Source organism: Trichechus manatus, unplaced genomic scaffold (assembly GCF_000243295.1).
Source record: "Trichechus manatus latirostris isolate Lorelei unplaced genomic scaffold, TriManLat1.0 scaffold00019, whole genome shotgun sequence".
In the NCBI taxonomy this organism is placed as follows: domain Eukaryota; kingdom Metazoa; phylum Chordata; class Mammalia; order Sirenia; family Trichechidae; genus Trichechus; species Trichechus manatus.
In genome coordinates, this window is record NW_004443955.1 from 3,277,457 (window position 1) to 3,295,585 (window position 18,129).

Consider the following 18,129-nt stretch of genomic DNA (forward strand, 5'->3'; position numbering starts at 1 on the left):
TCCTTGCTATGCTTTAGCCTATCATTGTAGCCACTGTGTCAATCCATCTCGTTGATGGTCTCCCTCTCTTTCACTGACCTCTACTTTACCAAGCATGATATCTTTCTCCAGAGACTGATCTCTCCTGACAACATGTCCAAAGCACGTGAGATGAAATCTCTCCATCTTTGTTTCCAAGAAGCACTCTGGCTGTACTTCTTCTGGCAGTCCATGGTATATTCAATATTCTTTGCCAACACTATAATTCAAATGCATCAATTCTTCTTCAGTCTTCCTTATTCATTGTCCAGCTTTCATATGCATATAAGACCATTGAAAATGCCATGGCTTGAGTCAGGAGCACCTTAGTCCTCAAAGTGACATCTTTGCTTTTGAATACTTTAAAAAGATCTTTTGCAGCAGATCTGCCCAATGCAATACGTTGTTTAATTTCTTGACTGCTGCTTCCATGGACATTTATTGTGGATCCAAATAAACTGAAATCCTTGATAACTTCAATATTTTCTCTGATTATCATGATCTTGCTTATTATTGGTCCAGTTGTGAGGATTTTTGTTTTCTTTTTGTTGAAGTGTAATCCAGTACTGAAGATTTGATGTTCTTCAGTAAGTGTGTCAAGTCCTCTTACTTTCAGCAAGCAAGGTTGTGTCATTTGCATATCACAGGTTGTTAATGAGTATTCCTCCAATTCTGATTCCACGTTCTTCATATAGTCCAGATTCCCGGATTATTTGCTCAGCATAGGGATTGAATAAGTATGGTGAAAAGATACAACCCTGACACACACCTTTTCTGACTTTAAACCATGCAGTAACCCCTTGTTCTGTTCGAACAACTGCTTCTTGATCTATGTACAGGTTGCTCATGAGCACAGTTAAGTGTTCTGGAATTACCATTCTTTGCAATGTTATCCATAATTTGTTCTGATCCACAGATGACTGCCTTTGCATAGTCAATAAAGCACAGGTAAACATCTTTCTGGTACTCTCTGCTTTCAGCCAAGATTCATCTGACATTAGCAATGATATCCCTCCTTCCACATCCTCTTCTGAATGTGGCTTGAATTTCCGGCAGTTCCCTATTGATGTACTGCTGCAACCGCTTTTGAATTTATCTACTTTATTGGGACATCCAATATCAATGCAAGCAAGAGTGAAGGAAAGGAGGATTGAGGCATGGAAGAAGAGAAAACAGAAGGCTACGTTACCAAGCTGCCAGTGTTGATATAAAGTGTAGCTGGTGCTTCCATCCTGTGGGATTGTCCTTTGAGAGGCCAAGGAAACTACTGCATTTCAGGACATTTCTGATGGGGTGATAAAGGGACAACCATTTTCCCACTAGCTCCCATGTTCCATTAGTCAAAGTTTCACTCTATGGATTGCTATCTTCCCTGCCATTTCAGATTGCACACTTGAGGTTCTGAGAGGGCCCTGGGTTATTTCAGATCTCATTGCCAATTGAGAAGCCCAAGGATGAGAAGTGAGAGATAAGCGATGTAGACAGGAGGTGAGGGGTGTGGACTTGTTCCAGTATAAAGTTGATCAGAGCTCTTGCAGAGTAGCTGCTGAAGCAGCAGCTGGGGCAATAAATAAAGCCAAGACCCCTAGAAACAGGTTGAAACCAATGTCTGAGGTGGTGCACATTTGTATAATAATAACGTTTGTAATGTGCCTTTGCATGTCTTACAACACATAAATAATAGGGTTGGGATAATTCTTGCTATGTTGTTGGCTTTATTCGAATAACTTTTCTTATTGTCTACTTTTTATAGCCATGATCCCCAGCAAGGCATTTCCTTAAAAGTGGTATATGTAAATAGGAGAAATAAACTAAATGAATGAATATAGGGTGGTATAGTAATACGGATCTCATTTTCCAGATAATTCCATTACACATTAATGGGACACAGAATACACAGTAGTTGTGAATAGACTTTTCCAGAAAATAGTTAGGGAGCTATATTTACCCCTGAACCTATCTTAATGTCTACCTTTCAGGTTCTGTGGTCACATTTTCATTCCAAAAATAAAATTGCTGATTTTTGAGAAAAGGCAGTGATATTTAAAATTAATGCACAAGAAAGGCCAATTTGAGAATAACAGTCTAGATTTAGATATTTATCTACATAAAGTCTTGACCGTAGAAAGAAAAGTTTAAGCTTTATAGAAAAATGAGTCAATACAGAGGGTTGCAGTTATCTATTATTAACCATTCATTAAGTCCTGGAATTCACCACTGTCTGTCAGTTTGTTCTACTGTGGTGGCTTGCATGTTGCTGTGATGCTGGAAGCTATGCAACTGATATTTCAAATACTATCAGGGTCATGCATGGTGGGCAGGTTTCAGGGGAGCTTCCAGACAAAATACAAACTAGGAGAAAGGACCTGGGGGTTTACTTCTGAAAAAAAACTGGCCATTGAAAACCTTATGAATAGCAGTGGAACATTGGCTGATATAGTGCGAAGAGATGAGCCCCTCAGACTGAAAGACACTCAGAATACAACTCGGAAGAGCTGCCTCCTCAAAGTAGAGTGGACCTTGTGAGGCTGATGCAGGACTGGGCAGTGTTTTGTTCTGTTGTACACAGCGTTCGCTATGAGTCGGAATCGACTGGAAGGCACCTAATAACAAGTTCTGAAGTGGCACAAGGAGGTTTATAGAACACAGAAGAGAACGTATTTGTAGGGTTGTGTAACCATTTCTTCAATATTAGAAGTCTGAGGCACAGAGAAACTTTATTGAGGCTCATGCACTAAAGAAAAAGATACGACTTATGACGTGTGTAAGCAGACACGTTAGGCGCATGGTGCTGATACACAGGGTAGGGTGGACCTTGGGGAATTTGGTCTATTTCTTGGCCAACGAGCCATTGGCCTTCTGATGAGAACCCAAGGATGGGGTCTGTCATATGGAAAACGAGTATCATTCTTCCCTCAACACGTGCCTTACATTAAGAACCATAAACAGGTCAGGGCTGGACCAGAAAAGGCACGTTATTTTCCTATACCTGGCCAGACTTAACCCCACAAAAGATAAAATGCGGATATTCAGACCTCTTCTTACGCATTCTCTATCACTATATTCTCCTGACCAGCGAGGGTCCAGTAAGCACATCAAATGCTCGGAGTGGGTGGTGGCGGTGAGAGGGATGGTTCAAGGAACCAATTTTTAAAAATGGTCTTATGTTGCGTAATTAATTAATCGGGCCGCGATGCAAGGGGCTGGAAGATGCGTTGGGCAGCAAAGCCCGGGGGGCTGGGGGAGGCAGGGGAGGAGTGCGGGGGCGGGGATCCCACTTCGCCGCTTGAACAGTCGGTGAGGTAGGGGAGCGATCCTCCACAGCGGAGGAGCAGCGCCATGTGCTCCGGGCTCCCGGCCCTCTTACTGCACATCTGGCTCTCCTGGACTCTCGCGACCCAAGGCTTTGAGCCCCACATGTGCGGCAGGGGCTTCTCCTGGGCCCCGCAACTTTCCCCCTTGTGGCGGCCGCGCACAGTCTCGGGGCAGGGGCGCTGTGCAGCGCCCACTGGCTCTCGGGGCTGCGCTGCAGCTGGGCGGGGGTCGTAGTGAGGGGTTCGTGCGTGGTGCGAGTAGTATTCCCCTCGCCACCATGGCCGTCCGCGCCGCCGCCGTCCCCTCCCTCGGCCGGCTGCGGCGAGCTCCGCGGAGCTGGTAGCTGGCCCGACTTCCGACACAGTCCTGCGCCGTGCAGCTGCCGCTCTGGTCCCTGCCCCCCGAGTCGCCGGGCGGCGGCTGCTGGGGCGGGTGAGAGCCCTGCGGCGGAGACAGCAGGGCCACGGAGAGCGCTGGAGAGGGCAGGGCGCGCGACGCGGCCGGCTCCGCCTTCGGCCCGACTGCCTCCTCCCCCTCGGTCCCTCCCCACTGCTCCTCCTCTCCCGGTCGCGCTCCTCCCCCTCCTCCCCTCCCCCTCTGTCCTCCTCCGCCCGAGGCCAGCGCGGCGGCGGCGGCGGCGGCAGCAGCAGCAGGAGCAGCCCCGGCTGCGGGTCGCGACGGCGGCGGGGCGCCCCCTCCCCCGTGCCGGGGCGCGGCGAAGGGATGTGGGGCTTTGCGGGAGGAAGGCTTTTCGGCATCTTCTCGGCCCCGGTGCTGGTGGCGGTGGTGTGCTGTGCACAGAGGTACGGTAGCGGGTTTTAACCGGAAGCAGGTCGGGCAGCGGGCCGGGTGCGGGCGGGCGTGCTGGGCGCTGGCTGGGGAGCCGCCGCCTGATCCTCTCTGTGCCCCCCGCCCCTCCCCCAGCGTGAACGATCCCGGGAACATGTCCTTTGTGAAGGAGACGGTGGACAAGCTGTTGAAAGGCTACGACATTCGCCTAAGACCCGACTTCGGAGGTAAGTGGGGTGCGCGCGGCCGCTGCGGGAAGCGCAACCCACCGGGCTGGCGGCCTGGGTGTGTGTGGGGCGGGGAGGCATCAGCGGAGCTGCGGCGGGCTGGGAGGGGTTGGGGGCGCTTAGCCTGCTTCCCCTCCCTGGCCTGCCCGTCACCCTCAGGCCACTCGCTCCCCATACTCCAGCCTGGCTGATCTCCGTGTCGTGCGCTTCGCCGCAGGTCCTCCGGTCTGCGTGGGGATGAACATCGACATCGCCAGCATCGACATGGTTTCCGAAGTCAACATGGTGAGTGCCCGCCCTTCCCAGGGTGGTCCCCGTGCCCCTGTCCCACTGTCTGGGACCACAGGAGTCCGCAGTGCTTGGCCAGAGGCCTCCTTCGCCGGTGCCGAGCTTCCCGGGCAGCAGAAGAAGCGGGCTTCAGGAGGCTGGCCTGCTGCTCTCTCGGCTCCCCACCCCCACCCCACCGCGTTCACCTGGTCTGCGCGGGGAGCGATGTTGGCATGGAAGCCTTGCAGAGGGCGCACCCTTCCTGCGGAAGGGGTCCTGGGCTGGCCTACCGCTCCGCTTTCACTGCCGCCCTCGAGCTCCCAGCTTCTTCAGTGGTCTGTAACCTGGTTTCGCTCTTCCCGAATGCCTCCGTAGCAACAGGCGCTGGGAACTGGGGAGAAGAAATGTGGGGGTGGCTCACATATTATAGGTAAGAGGTACTTAAGGTTTCCTTTGATGTCGTTTGGAAGAGATTCTGGCAGCTGGAGAGGAGAACGAGGAGTGGTGGTGGGTGTGTTCCAGGGGTGTCTCAGGTCAGTGTCCTTAGTCTCAGCGGCCTTTTTCAGGGCAAGCTCATAGACAGTGAAACCCGGAAGCCCGCTCCGCCGGCCGCTGTCCGTGGTGCTGACGGGGCCGCGCCGGCTCTGGGAACAAGAGTGCCTGTGCTGCAGGAGGAGCTCTATAAAGGGGCAGCTGCCTGGAGGAGAGTCAAGGCAAGTGCGCAGAGTGTCCTTAGGGCTTATGTTCATGCAGATAGGATTCAGTATTCGAACCTTTGGAAAGCGGAGGTCAGTGTTCCGAGGTGCGGAGCTGGTATCACGAGTTTTACCACGGAACCCTTTAGGACAACAGGGAATAAGGAGAAAAAAACGACTCTTTGTTTGTTCGGGCCCTGGTGGCACCGTGGTTTAGCGTTCGGTTGCGAACCAAAGAAGTCGGCAGTTCGAATCCGCCAACTGCTTCTTGGAAACCCTATGTGGTAGTTCTACTCTGTTCTATAATGTCGCTATGAATTGGTATCCGTTCGACGGCAAAGGGTTTGGTTTTCGTTTGTTAGTTGAGCTGAAATATCACGGGATTTGGAAACAGGTTTCCCTGTTGAGTGTCCTTTTACGAAATGTAAAAATGAGTATTTGAAAATAATATTTTTCTGGAAGAAATAATTTGGCAACATTTCTTTTGAATATGTAACGTTGAGAAGATGCATATAAATCACAGGGCATGGTTTTAGATAGCCCCAATAGGTCAGTGTTTCACAACTCTAGTGTACATCAGAGTCACATGGACAAGCACGTTTTAAATGCATACTACTAGGATTCTCACTCCAAGACTTTTCTGACGCCCTGGTCTGGAGTGGAGGTTTGGAGCCTCTGCTGGTATTTTATGTACAGTATTTTGAGAAACATTGCAGTAATTTATAGATATGTGGACATATACAAATAAACCAAAATTACTGTTTAAATACTGTCTAGCAAGATATATTTAAAAATATGTACTACTGTAGGTTTTGTAAAAAGAAATCTTTGATCACACCAAACTATATTTTCATAAATTTTTCACACTTAAGATTTGAAAATTACAGTATATGGTTTTTAAAAAGATTTACTTACTTCTAAAGTTTATCACTTAGGTTATTTGTATACAACTCCAATACAATAGTTAAGGTGTCAGAGAGAAACATAGTGGGAATGTGACTTTACATTACATTAGAAATTCACATTATATATATTTCACTTTTTTGTAACTTTATAAAAATACTTCTGTCCAAAAAGTATGTTTTATAGTCTTCAGGGAACAAGTTAATATATTTAAGATTCACTCCCTGTAATCAGTGATTTTCTCCATTGGGACCTTCACATTCTCTAGAGAAGGCAGCTTAGTACAGAAATTTAATTGAATACTTACTGGATTATTATGTCAAAATTCATTATATTGGATGTCAAATAGAAGAGAAAAAGTATCGATGCGGCCCTTGAGAATCATATACAGTATTAACATAACCAGGGAAATGAGAAGAATGTGTTGTTGTGGACCATTGCACATTTTGAGTTATTTTTTAAAATTAGATACACAGTTGTTTTGCATCCTGTTGCTACTTAATACATTTAAAAATTTCCTCAGTATTTGCCTAATTCATGTACTATAAATTTAGGTACCCCAATACTTTCTGGGCCCAACAATAGAAAAATTGGAGATACAGTGCATTATATTGAACAATCTTTAATTAAAATGCATATTCCATAACCAGTAACTATACATACCATAGTCATGATATACATGTATACATTTTTCTGCATTTTCATGATGGTAATGTTTCTTGTTCTTTAAACATAAATTTATTTAAACAGAAATTGAGAAATGATTCGATTGGAGACTGAAGACCATTGGACAAATGCAACTGATAGCCCGTTTGAAATATCTTCCTCCCATAAGTGGATTGGTCTACATCATACTCTAGAAAACTCTAATTTCTAACATATTTGCTCATGATAATAGCTATGATATTGAAACTTCAAATATAGCAATCATTAAGTATGACTTTTGGGGGTCATATTTGATAGAGAAAGAACAGAGAAATATGTGAGTATAAGATTAGAGCCACCACTCAGTCATGATGCTTAAAAACAATGAATTCTAATTACGAGCTTCCTCTGTCACCTTACTAGGCACAGAAAACTAAACTTAGTGTTGCGTAGTTATGAAGTTAAATAAGAAATGGTCTTGCTTTCAGGATGTTGTAACTTGGAGGAGATATGTCAAATAGTTGTAACAACAAATAGGATGTGGTACATCCCGTTAGAGGAACAAACGGAAGGGGTACACAGGAGAGAGAGATTACTTCTGACATGGAAAGCTTCAGAAAGAAATTATATTTCACCTGGGTAGGGGATGAATAACATTGTGACTGGCATAAGTGGAGTAGGATGTTTGGGTTAGGGAGGAAAATGACAAACATATGGATGGATGGATGCGCAGGCTCAGAGGTTGTGTAGAGGAGATTCAAGAGATGAAATTGGGAGACTAGGACAAACTCTCTTTACCTAGGCCCTCTTGGCCATGTGGAGGATGTCAGACTCTTATTTTTAGAAAATAAGGAGCCCTTAAATTTTTAAACAGATGATTGACATGATTTGAGATGTGGTTTAGGATGAATATTTTGGTCAAAATGTAAATTTAGACAGGGGAGTTAGAATGTTGAGCTGAAAGTGAAATTTACAAATTTCAGGAATAAATAATCATGGAAGGTCATTCATTGAAATTTTCTCTTCAGATTACCATAGATATATTTTTGAAAACATATATTTAGTGAAATAAATAAAAATTCACCAAAGTGTGTGAAATAAAGATGTTATATCTCAAGGTGGGAGAGAGATGGATGTGCTTGTTTGGGAGTTTTTGGGGGTGATCGTAGAGAGAAATAGGTATTGCACAATAGTTGTTGCTTTTCTCTGTGAACAGTTGTAAAGCGTAATCTATCTATTGCTAGTACATGTAGAAGATTTCTCCAAAGAATGCCTGTGACCTCAAATAAACAAGTAAATAGATAAATTGTGCATATACATGTATATGCCGTCATTTGTTTTGGTTTTTAGACTTTAAACAGTCTAAGAATGGATTGAATAGTTTAATATCTAGCATCATTTTTGCATAGTTTATTTTGTGGATAATAAGAAGAGTCTACATTTCCATTTTTCTAAATTTTCTAATTTTTCTTTTTGTATACTTCACTTTTCAAAAAAAAATCAGCTCGTGTATCAACTACTGAAAAACAAACCAAACCCGGTGCTGTCGAGTCAATTCTGATTCATAGTGATCCTATAGGACAGAGTAGAACTGCCCCATAGGGTTTCCAAGGAGCACCTGGTAGATTTGAACTGCTGACCTTTATGGTTAGCGGCTAGAGCTCTTAGCCACTACACCACCAGGGTTTCCGTATCACCGATAGTCAAGCAAAAACCACTTTGTTTTGCATAAATTCCTTTGTTTCTCTTAAGTCTTGTTTTAAAAATTCAGATAATCCTTTAGAATTATGCATGACTAAGTAGTTATTGAGTTTAGTCTGTATCTTTCATTAAGTGAGATTGTATATGCCAAGGAGGTCTGTCTACTGAACATTATTATATACATGTGTTAGAATTCTTGTACTTAGCCTTGCTCCTGATGTGTAACAAATATGTGTTGAACAGACAGATGGAGAGATGAATAAATGGACGATTATTGAAAAACTAGGAAAGATAAGGAAACACTGCAAATTAAAACAATTAGATAATTTTTATTTAAAAATAATATTCTAAAGTAGTATTACGAATTGTAATTTTTAAATTTGTATTATTAGAATGAGCCATTGCTTGATTTTTTAATTTAAAACAGAAACTACTTGCACTTACTTCTTACTTTACTAACTATAAAGTATTGGGGATATTAAACTAAATTCTAACTCTGATAACATTAATAATAATTTCTATGATTTAACTTGTAGTTTGTTATTACTTTGTATTTAATTAGTCCATTAAAATTAACTTAGTGCTAATAAAAATGTAACTATAGATTTTTCTTCTGATATCATGCATATAAATCATGAATGAATGTGTTTCTTTAGTTACAGTTCCTTTTGGGTACCATACATTGTACATCATTAGTTATTATGAAATGCATTATTAGTCCATTATGGTAGTTCCGTTGTTTTTATTTCTCATTTGTTGCATTTTCACCTCAGAAAATTCACTGTTTTTTATGTCCGGGTGTCGTTTTATGTCCGGGTGTCAAATAAGTATGGTGGTGCTGGTTGTTAGTTGCCGTAGAGGCTTCTCGGACTCCTGATGACCATATCCATAACAGAGGGAAACATTGCCCGGGTCCTGCACCATCTCCAGGATCTTCGATGTGTTTGATCTTATTGTATCATGGCTTTTGTGTCAATCCATCTCATTGAGGGTTTTTCTTGTTTTCACTGACCATCTACCAAACGTGATGTACTTTTCTAGCAATTGGTTTTGTATGGTAAATGAGAACATAGTTTTAGCACATTACAAGAAGTAAGTTTGGAGCTACATTGCTGTTAAATGGTGTAAAAATGGCATGGAGGCAATGTCTGACCTCCTGTAACTTCACAAAGGGGAAGGAAAATCAAAAACTTGCCTCCTCTCTCCCCCCATCTTTACCAGTTCTGACACCAACTGTCCCTCCCACGGCAATCTCTACTTCTCTGCTAGGTTCAATAATTCGTTGTAATGGCCACACAGAACTCACAGACAATACTCACGATTATGGGGTTTATTAGGGAAGTAACAGGTTACAGTTCAGGCTCAGGAACACTCAAGGATACAGTTCTTCCATCAGGACAGACTCTTTTCAGCTGTGCTCGCAGGCACACCTCTGTCTGGACCTTGGCCTCTGCCCTGTTCAGGCAAGTGTGACAAAGTTCTTTTAGCTTTGCGGATAAGTACCCTGAGGAACCCCACTCCGCACGTAAGCTCAGCCGGAAAGCGCTCAGTTTTAGCACCGTGATTCGGCAAACCTAGCTCCACCAAGTGCCCAGGGGCACCCTACTCTGCCAGTAAGCCTTCTGCCTGAAGGCACTCAGCTTTCTTTCTCTGTGGGCTTGGAAGCCCACCATGCCGTCTCCTGCCCGTCTCTCCTGCTGTTTCTCTACTACCGCTTCTAGCTGTCTTCAGTGTTACAGCTCTCTCACACTCTTTCTGTCTCCTGGCTCCAGAAGCTTCTCAGCACAGGGATCCCCAGGTCCAAAGAACATGCTCTGCTTTTGACTGTCTTTCCTTGGTGGGGGTGGCATCCTCTCCTTCTGGACTCTGGGATGGCTCATTTCACGCCCAGCGGGATGGCAAAACTGACCAGTCCCCTTGGTGGGCCACAATTACCCTATTTGCATAATCTCAGCCAATCACTTGGGTGGGAGTTACAAGACCATGATGAGAAAGACCACACAAAAGCGATCCATCGCACCACAAATGGGTACAGTCTTACTGATTGTTGTCCCCAAAGAGAGGACACATTTGACACAAACAGTCCAGAGGGTGGGGATGGAGGACTCTGAGATCAGCTAAGACACTGGCTTTCAAATATAACAGGACAGTGACTTGAAACAGGAAGTCTTAGAGGTTGTGAAGCATGTGGGTAGGGTAGACACATACTTATTTTACAGAAACTGAGATATTTAAACCAGGGGTAAGCAATGTTAAAAAAAACAAAACAAAACCTGTTGCTGTTGAGTCAATTCTGACTCACCCTGGCCCTATAGGACAAAGTAGAACTGCCCCATAGGGTTTCCAAGGAGTGACTGGTGGATTTGAACTGCCAACTTTTTGGTTAGCAGCCTGAGCCCTTAACCATTGTGCACTGCTGAGCATAGATTGATTAAATATATGTTGTTATTGTGTGCCGTCGACCCTATTCTGACCCTATGGCTTCAAAAAAATGATACACTTGGGGACAACAAGTATGCATGCATTACTAGTGAGCACTATTGTTGTTAGATGTTTGTGTGGGCCCCTGTCAGCAACCTCGCCCTAGACTTACTCAGTGTAACTCCATATTTTTCATTACCTCGTGAAATCTATTGGATGGGTGAAATAGTGAAAATATCTTTTTTTTGCCAAAAAATAAGACTTTCTTCTTTGAACGACGTCTCAAGTTTTCTTGAAGCTAGGTGTTGAACACTGAGCACTGAAAGACTTAGATGGGTGTTACAATCATCAAGAAGATAGAGCATCTGGGGAGGGAGAGGGCAGCCATATACTGATAAAGTTGTACACGTTACACATTTCTTACTACCTAGATAATGATTGGTTCCGAACATATTGTAAGTTTAATTTTTGTATATACAGTGTGCATGCCTCTGTGCTCGTGTGGGTGTGCACACATGTATACACACTTGGGTTATTACTTAATGTCTTTCTTTTCACTTTTGGGAAGCGAGGGAAAATGGAGAGTGGGAAAGAGGAGAAGGTAATCCTGGCTAGCGTCAGTTAGGATCAGGAGAATGCAGCCTTTAAGCATTTTTGGTGAACTCATGTTAATCAACACCCTGCTTCCTTATTTCAGCGTCTAGGGGTTGTTTACCATTAATGAATTCTGAATGGGCACCCAAAGCATGCCCAGCATTGAGCTGGGTTCTGAGGCAGGAGGAGCTGAACCCCACAAGTCCAGGCAGTGTGTCTAATGGGACTCGGGGGCTGTGGGTTCTATTTCCAGGTTACGGAGACATGTAGCCTTAGGCAAGTTACCTAACCCTCAGTAAGCCAGTCGTAGGCTTCTCAGATGGCCTATGACATGCAGAAAGAATTGATGCCAAAGTGATATCACAGAGGGTTTAGCTCTGCTGAGATTCCCACACAATCACCCTCACAAACACAAGTTAGAAAGCTATGATTTATTGGTTTCTGCCAAAGAGGCATGGCCGTAATCAGAGTTTAAGTTGTCATTAGCAGTTTAAAGGTAGAAAATGTTCTAATGCCCTCATTACAAGGTACAGCTGGGGGATGACTCAGCGGAAAGGAATTGTTTTTCCTGACCCAGTTGGGATTGGGAAACAGCTTATATGGAAGGCACTTCTAGGGTAAGGTCCATGGAATGTGTTGGCTTTTGGTTCCAGGTTGCTGCATCTCAGAGGTGAGGCTGTTTATTGAAGACATTACTTTTCACTGGCAGTATGTTCTATGCGTAAGTTATGATCATATATCAATGCTGAGGTATTGATAAGAAAGCATATAATGAACTTCAGAGCTAGATGAGAACAATACCTTACATAGTATGCTCTTTATGGAGAGAGGTTTGTGTTTAATACTAGAACCGATGGAATGGAGAGCACGAAGAGAATGCTTTTTGTCTTTCCCCTCAGGGAAGTTGTAAAGCTTATGTAGCTACATCTCTTAAAAGATGGATCTTACAAGCATTGTGCTGTGATGAACTAACTCTTGCTTGAGCCTGTGCTGGGCTCAGGGATCCCATGGTGCCTTCCACAGAAGATGCTCAGTAAGTATCTGCTATGAAATGGTGTTACAAAGTCTGCTTATTTACATGTAGTTAAGGAACAAATATTTCTGGCAGATAATTTAGTCTCATTTAACAAATTATAGCTATTCTTAGTTTTCAACTCTAATGTTTGGTTTTTCCAAAGGCAAAATATGCAGCTTATATTTCCTTAGATGATGGTAAATAAAATGAGATAAAAAAAAAAAAAAGCTGTTGCTTCTTGCCAAATGAAGGCGCCACGTGGAGTTGGTGGTTGTTTACATGGAGAACGGTGGCAGTGAAGACAGTAAAGAGTGTGGTGTACGTTTAATGAAATACATGCCAGGACAAAAGGAATGTAGGGGTTTCAATAGCCAGAGTAAAGTCTCCTGGAAAGAAAGGCTCAAGGCTGGGACTGCAGACTTCGTGATTTTCACAAGCCAAGCAGTACTGATTCAATACTTGATTTAATACAAGTACAATGTCTGTGATGACTGTTATTTTCTGCCATAGGTAACAGAGACCTTGGTTCTCTTATTGGTCCTGTATCTTATGATATGCATGCTGACCATTGCATTTTGATATAAATGAAGGCTACTGGACAGCTGAAATCTATTGAATTATTTTGTAGTGGACAGTATGTTGAAGTGTAACTTAGGAGGTGACAGGTAACAGTCTTACAGTATTTTGCAGTTTATGAAACACTTCGTATATTTTGTCATTTTTGATCATCAAACCTGATGAGCAACCTGAATAAGTAGGTAATACAGGTAATACCGTTGTCTCCATTTTTCATATGAGAAGACTGAGGCTCAGGAATAGGACTGACTGTCTCACCCTTACTACAGGGTAAGGCTAGGACTTGGCCCTGTTCCTTTGGTCTTTCCACCTTGTCATGATACAGAGCAACAAAAAAATGTGCTGTGTTATGGGGCTTACTAGATTTGACCTTCTACCGTGACCTTATGGTTTGGATATGCCAATTTGTTTAGTCTTTCTCCTTTATCTCCCACCCATTTGACGATACAGTCCCTGAGGCAGGGGCCTGGTCCTAACATTTGATAGGCACATTTTACATATTTGTTGAGAGAAAATAGATGAATTAAGAACAACTGAATAAATAAATACAGAAGTGCAAGAGTGAATAGGTATGTAGAATGAATAGATATGTATGAAAACGATGAAATGTTTTTATAATGCAGAGTTTGGGCTCATGACTTAGAGGGATCCTATAGGCTAAATGTGATGCATAGAGTTTTTACTTTAGGGACTGAATTCTATCAGAACTTGTATAATTGTACACAATATAATACCATCAGTTGTAAAATATTCTGTAGCTGCTACCCCTTCACCTGAGAGCCCTTACACCAATCTCACAGTAGAGGGATAGTACAAAATTGAAGCACTCCTGCAAAAGTGTAACAGTTTTATTGATGAGGTAGGGATTGGTGAGGATATTCTAAATACCAATCAGTGATGCCTTCTTACCCTCAAAGTTTTGTGTTTTGTTGTAAAGCATATGTGAGTGGAGCTGTTAAACCATGCAGCGTCCCCTTTTTCTATTGAAACGACTGCCTGTTTGTCTATGTACAGGTTCCTCATGAGCACAGTTGAGTGTCCTGAAATTCCCATCCTTCTCAATGTTATCCATAATTTGTTATCATCCGCACAGTTAAATGCTTTTGCATAGTCAATAAAACACGGTTAAACATCTATCTGGATGTTTGAAGCTGTTTTTATTCGAGTCGTGCCACGTCAGTAAAAGAAGGTCCTGAAAGCTTTACTCCTTCCATGTCATTAAGGTCTGCTCTACTCTGAGGAGGCAGTTCTTCCTCATTCGTATTTTGAGTGCCTTCCAATCCAAGGGCCTCATCTCTCAGCACTATATCAGACAATGTTCTGCTGCTATTCATAAGGTTTTCATTGGCTAATTTTTTTTTTTTTTTTTCGCAAGTAGATTGCCTGGTCCTTCTTGCTATTCGGCCTTAGTCTGGAAGCTCCACTGAAACACACCAAGGGTGATCCTTCTGGTATTTTAAATACAGGTGGCATAGCTTCCAGCATCACAGCAACATGCAAGCCACCACAGTCTGGCAAACTGACAGACAAGTGGTGATTTACCAACACATGGACTTAGTAAAGATATTCCCCAGTAGTTTTGTACCAGATTTGCCAGATAGATAGATAGATAGATGGATATTTAGATAGATAGATAGATAGATAGCTGCGGCCGAGTCAGCTGTGACTCATGGTGACCTTATGTACAACAGAATGAATGTTGCCTGGTTCTGCATCATCTTCATCATTGCCAGCATAGTCAAGTCCATCATGGCAGCTCTTTTACCCATCATCTCACTGAAGGTGTTCCTCGCTGGCTGACCCTCTACTTCACCAAACGTGATGTCCTCCTCCAGCAATTGATCCCTCCTGATGAGGTGTCCAAAGCAAGTGAGTCAATGTTTTGTTGTGATCCATAGGTTTTCATTGGCTAGTTATCAGAAGTAAATAACTGGGCCTTTCTTCCTAGTCTGTCTTAGTCTGGAAGCTCTACTGAAGCCTGTCCACCATTGGTGACCCCGCTGGTATTTGAAATACTGGTGGCATAGCTTCCAACATCACAGCTACAGACAGGCCATCACAATAGGACAGACTGACAGACGGTGGTGGGTTCTATATGACAGGGAAGTTTTGATTCTCCTTACACAGGGATTCATGGGCTCTGCTTTCCCTACTGCTGGTGGCCCGGCAGGGCAGTAGGCTGCTGTGATTATCCTTTGTTGACTTGCCAGAGAAATTTCTGTCAGTGCCATTTATGCCAGCCGTTATGAAGATTCCCTGGCCTCAAAATTTTGAAGAATATGACTAAGATAGATCTTGTCTCTGGTGATTTGTTCAGAGTTAGCCTCTGATCTCATGGGCCGGGATGTGGATTTTCCCTTATTCCTCGGTTGTCAGGAGGCCACATTAAGAAAAGAAGCCCTTTCAAAGCATTAACTAATGTCTACTTCAGTTTTACAATGAAATGAAAGAATTCCTTTTATGTAAAATATTTGCCAAATCACGTGCTATGAATCATGAAATGAAATACATTTGCTTTATTTTGTATTATCTTAAAGGATAACAAAATATGCTAGTTTAAAGCATTGCATTTGATATTGCTATTTGCATTTGACATACACATATAAAATGCTTGTTACTTAGTTCAATATTATATCATTGCTCTTTTTAACATTTAGTTTTTTGAATTAGACTGTTTTGTTATTGTTGTGTCAGTGATCCATATGGTTTTCATTGGCCGATTTTCAGAAGTAGATCTCCAGCCGTTTCTTCCTAGTCTCAGTCTGGAAATTCTGCTGAAACGTGTTCAGCATCATAGCAACATACAAGCCTCCACTGACAAATGGGTGGTGACTGTGCATGAGGTGTCTTGACTGGGAATTGAGCTCGAGTCTCATGCACAGAAGGCAAGAATTCAGTCACTGAATCACCAATGCTCCCAGAATAAGACTTTACGATCGCTAATTTAATGAGTAGTAGGAGCAAATTTGAACCATCCACTGGTCCATGTTTTGTATATGTTTGTGTGAATCTTGTGAATCAAAAATTGTTTTTAAAAGAAACGACAATGTAATTTCTTACAAATGGTTTTTTCCAATAATTCTGACGCTAAGTATCTATACGAGAGAAAAGATCATAGATTGGTTAAAAGAGACTAGAATTGTCACAGAGCACAGTGCCACTGGTTAAAAGAGACTAGAATTGTCACAGAGCACAGTGCCACCATATGGGAGATGCTCAGTAAATATTTGCTAAATGAATTTGTGAAGCAAATGACCATTGCTGAAAAGCTGTCCTTGAATTTGTACCTTTGATCTGTTCGTTGTGAAGATCGCCTGATTTGGATGTTGATTTAGCACATAAAATTAACCACAGCTTTATGCATGAGGACTCCTGTGAACTTTTCATGGACAAAAATCCAAATTATGGGAAACAGTGCCATTCCTGTGATCTAGACCAGTGTTTCCTAAAACTATGGACTAAGAACTCTTGTGAGGTGTTGGAGTTAGAGCAAGAGTCCCCACAGCTGAGTTCCCTCCACTACAGTTTCTCACCATTAGTGTATTCTGAAGACACAAGCACAGTCAGGCGTAGAGTCTGCAAAATGCTTTGCCTTTCTGAAGCAGTACACAAACTAGACGAAGGTGGGGAATAACTGTCTTTGAGTATAAGGACCAGGATTGATTGTACGGTATTCCTTTTTGTGCTGTAACACATTCCACTGATAACCTATTGGTGTGACGACGTATTTGATTGTGCCATTGAATGAGTTTTCATTTCTGCATCTTTCCTCTGCATTGGCCCTGGGCACCAAAAGTCCCTGTGAAAACTACTGTCATTTCTTCTGGTATGGGCTAAAGCAATGGTTACTGAAGAGAACACTGTCCTGTAAAATGTTAATGTGTGCCCTGTAATCAAAGTGTTTCTGCTCAAATAATATTGGAAAGTGTGTTAAACAGGTTTCTTTGCTGAATGAATTGTCAGGTCCTCCTTCAATAATGCCAGTTTTTCTTTTTTTTAAACTTCATAAGAGCGGTGAAAGATTCAGCATTTTTCAAGCTTATTTGACTGGGGGTTTTTTCTTTGTATAGGAATGGGGGAGCTTCTATTAACACTTCTTCATCAAGTTTTCTGCAAAATACAGTTTAGAAAATGTGAGGCTAAACAATTGTATCTGGATGATCTTCCATCTGACCCATCTGTGTCTGTGCCGACACCTGAGACTCGTACAGCATGGAGGATAAAACTTTGACAAAGCCTCTACTAGTACATATGGGGATGGTGCTATTTTTGGGAAATGAAGATTAAGCATCTGCCATAATTGACTGGTAAATAACAAAGATTTTCCTCTACAATAATTGTCTGTCATATTGAGGGGAGGTTTGTGTGCTTTAAGCTGTTTGTTTTCTTTTAAGTATTGTAAGAATAATAAGTACAGAGGCAGAGATATGTGTGTTGAAAAGGCTTCTGGGCCAACAAAAGTACATTAATTTTGAGAACAAAATATGAGTTTTTGAGACGGTTGGGCACGATCAGTGGTTTTTAGGCCATGGCCTTAGAAGTTTGGAGGCACCCCAGTGGGTCTGTATATGTGGGGTGGATAGGCAGTATCCTGACACTTCATCCCACTAGGGAGGCATCTTTGAATATATAATATTTCATATATAGATATTATAATAAAAACACAGTTGACATGGAGTTGGCTCTGACTCACTATATATGTCACAGTAGAACTGTGTTCCACAGGGTTTTCAGGGGATGATTTTTTGGAAGTAGATCACCAGGCCTTTCTTCCAAGGCATCTCTGGGTGGACTCAAACAGCCAGCCTTTAGGTTAGCAGCTGAGCGCTTAACTGTTGGCACCACTCAGGGACTCCAGACACTACACTATAATAGGTAATACATGTTATATATTGTAGCCCTGGTGGCGCAGTGGTTAATAGCTTGGCTGCTAACCAAAAGGTCAGCAGTTCTCATCCACCAG

General features: G+C 42.8%; 1 protein-coding gene across 2 annotated transcripts in view; it reads left to right on the forward strand.

Annotated features, from left to right (window-relative positions):
- The first annotated feature begins 3,348 nt into the window (after positions 1–3,348).
- The window catches only part of GABRB3 (gamma-aminobutyric acid type A receptor subunit beta3), a 397,072-nt gene continuing 382,291 nt past the window's right edge, over positions 3,349–18,129 (forward strand). Inside the window, exons 1-3 of one of the 2 annotated variants that reach the window (XM_004372623.1) lie at positions 3,349–3,437; positions 4,258–4,349; positions 4,567–4,634. In XM_004372623.1, coding sequence (XP_004372680.1) covers positions 3,358–3,437; positions 4,258–4,349; positions 4,567–4,634 — 240 coding nt within the window. In that variant the 5' untranslated portion in view covers positions 3,349–3,357. Of the gene's footprint in view, positions 3,438–3,982; positions 4,137–4,257; positions 4,350–4,566; positions 4,635–18,129 lie in introns of those variants that run through there. The other variant, XM_004372622.1, reaches the window with a different exon arrangement.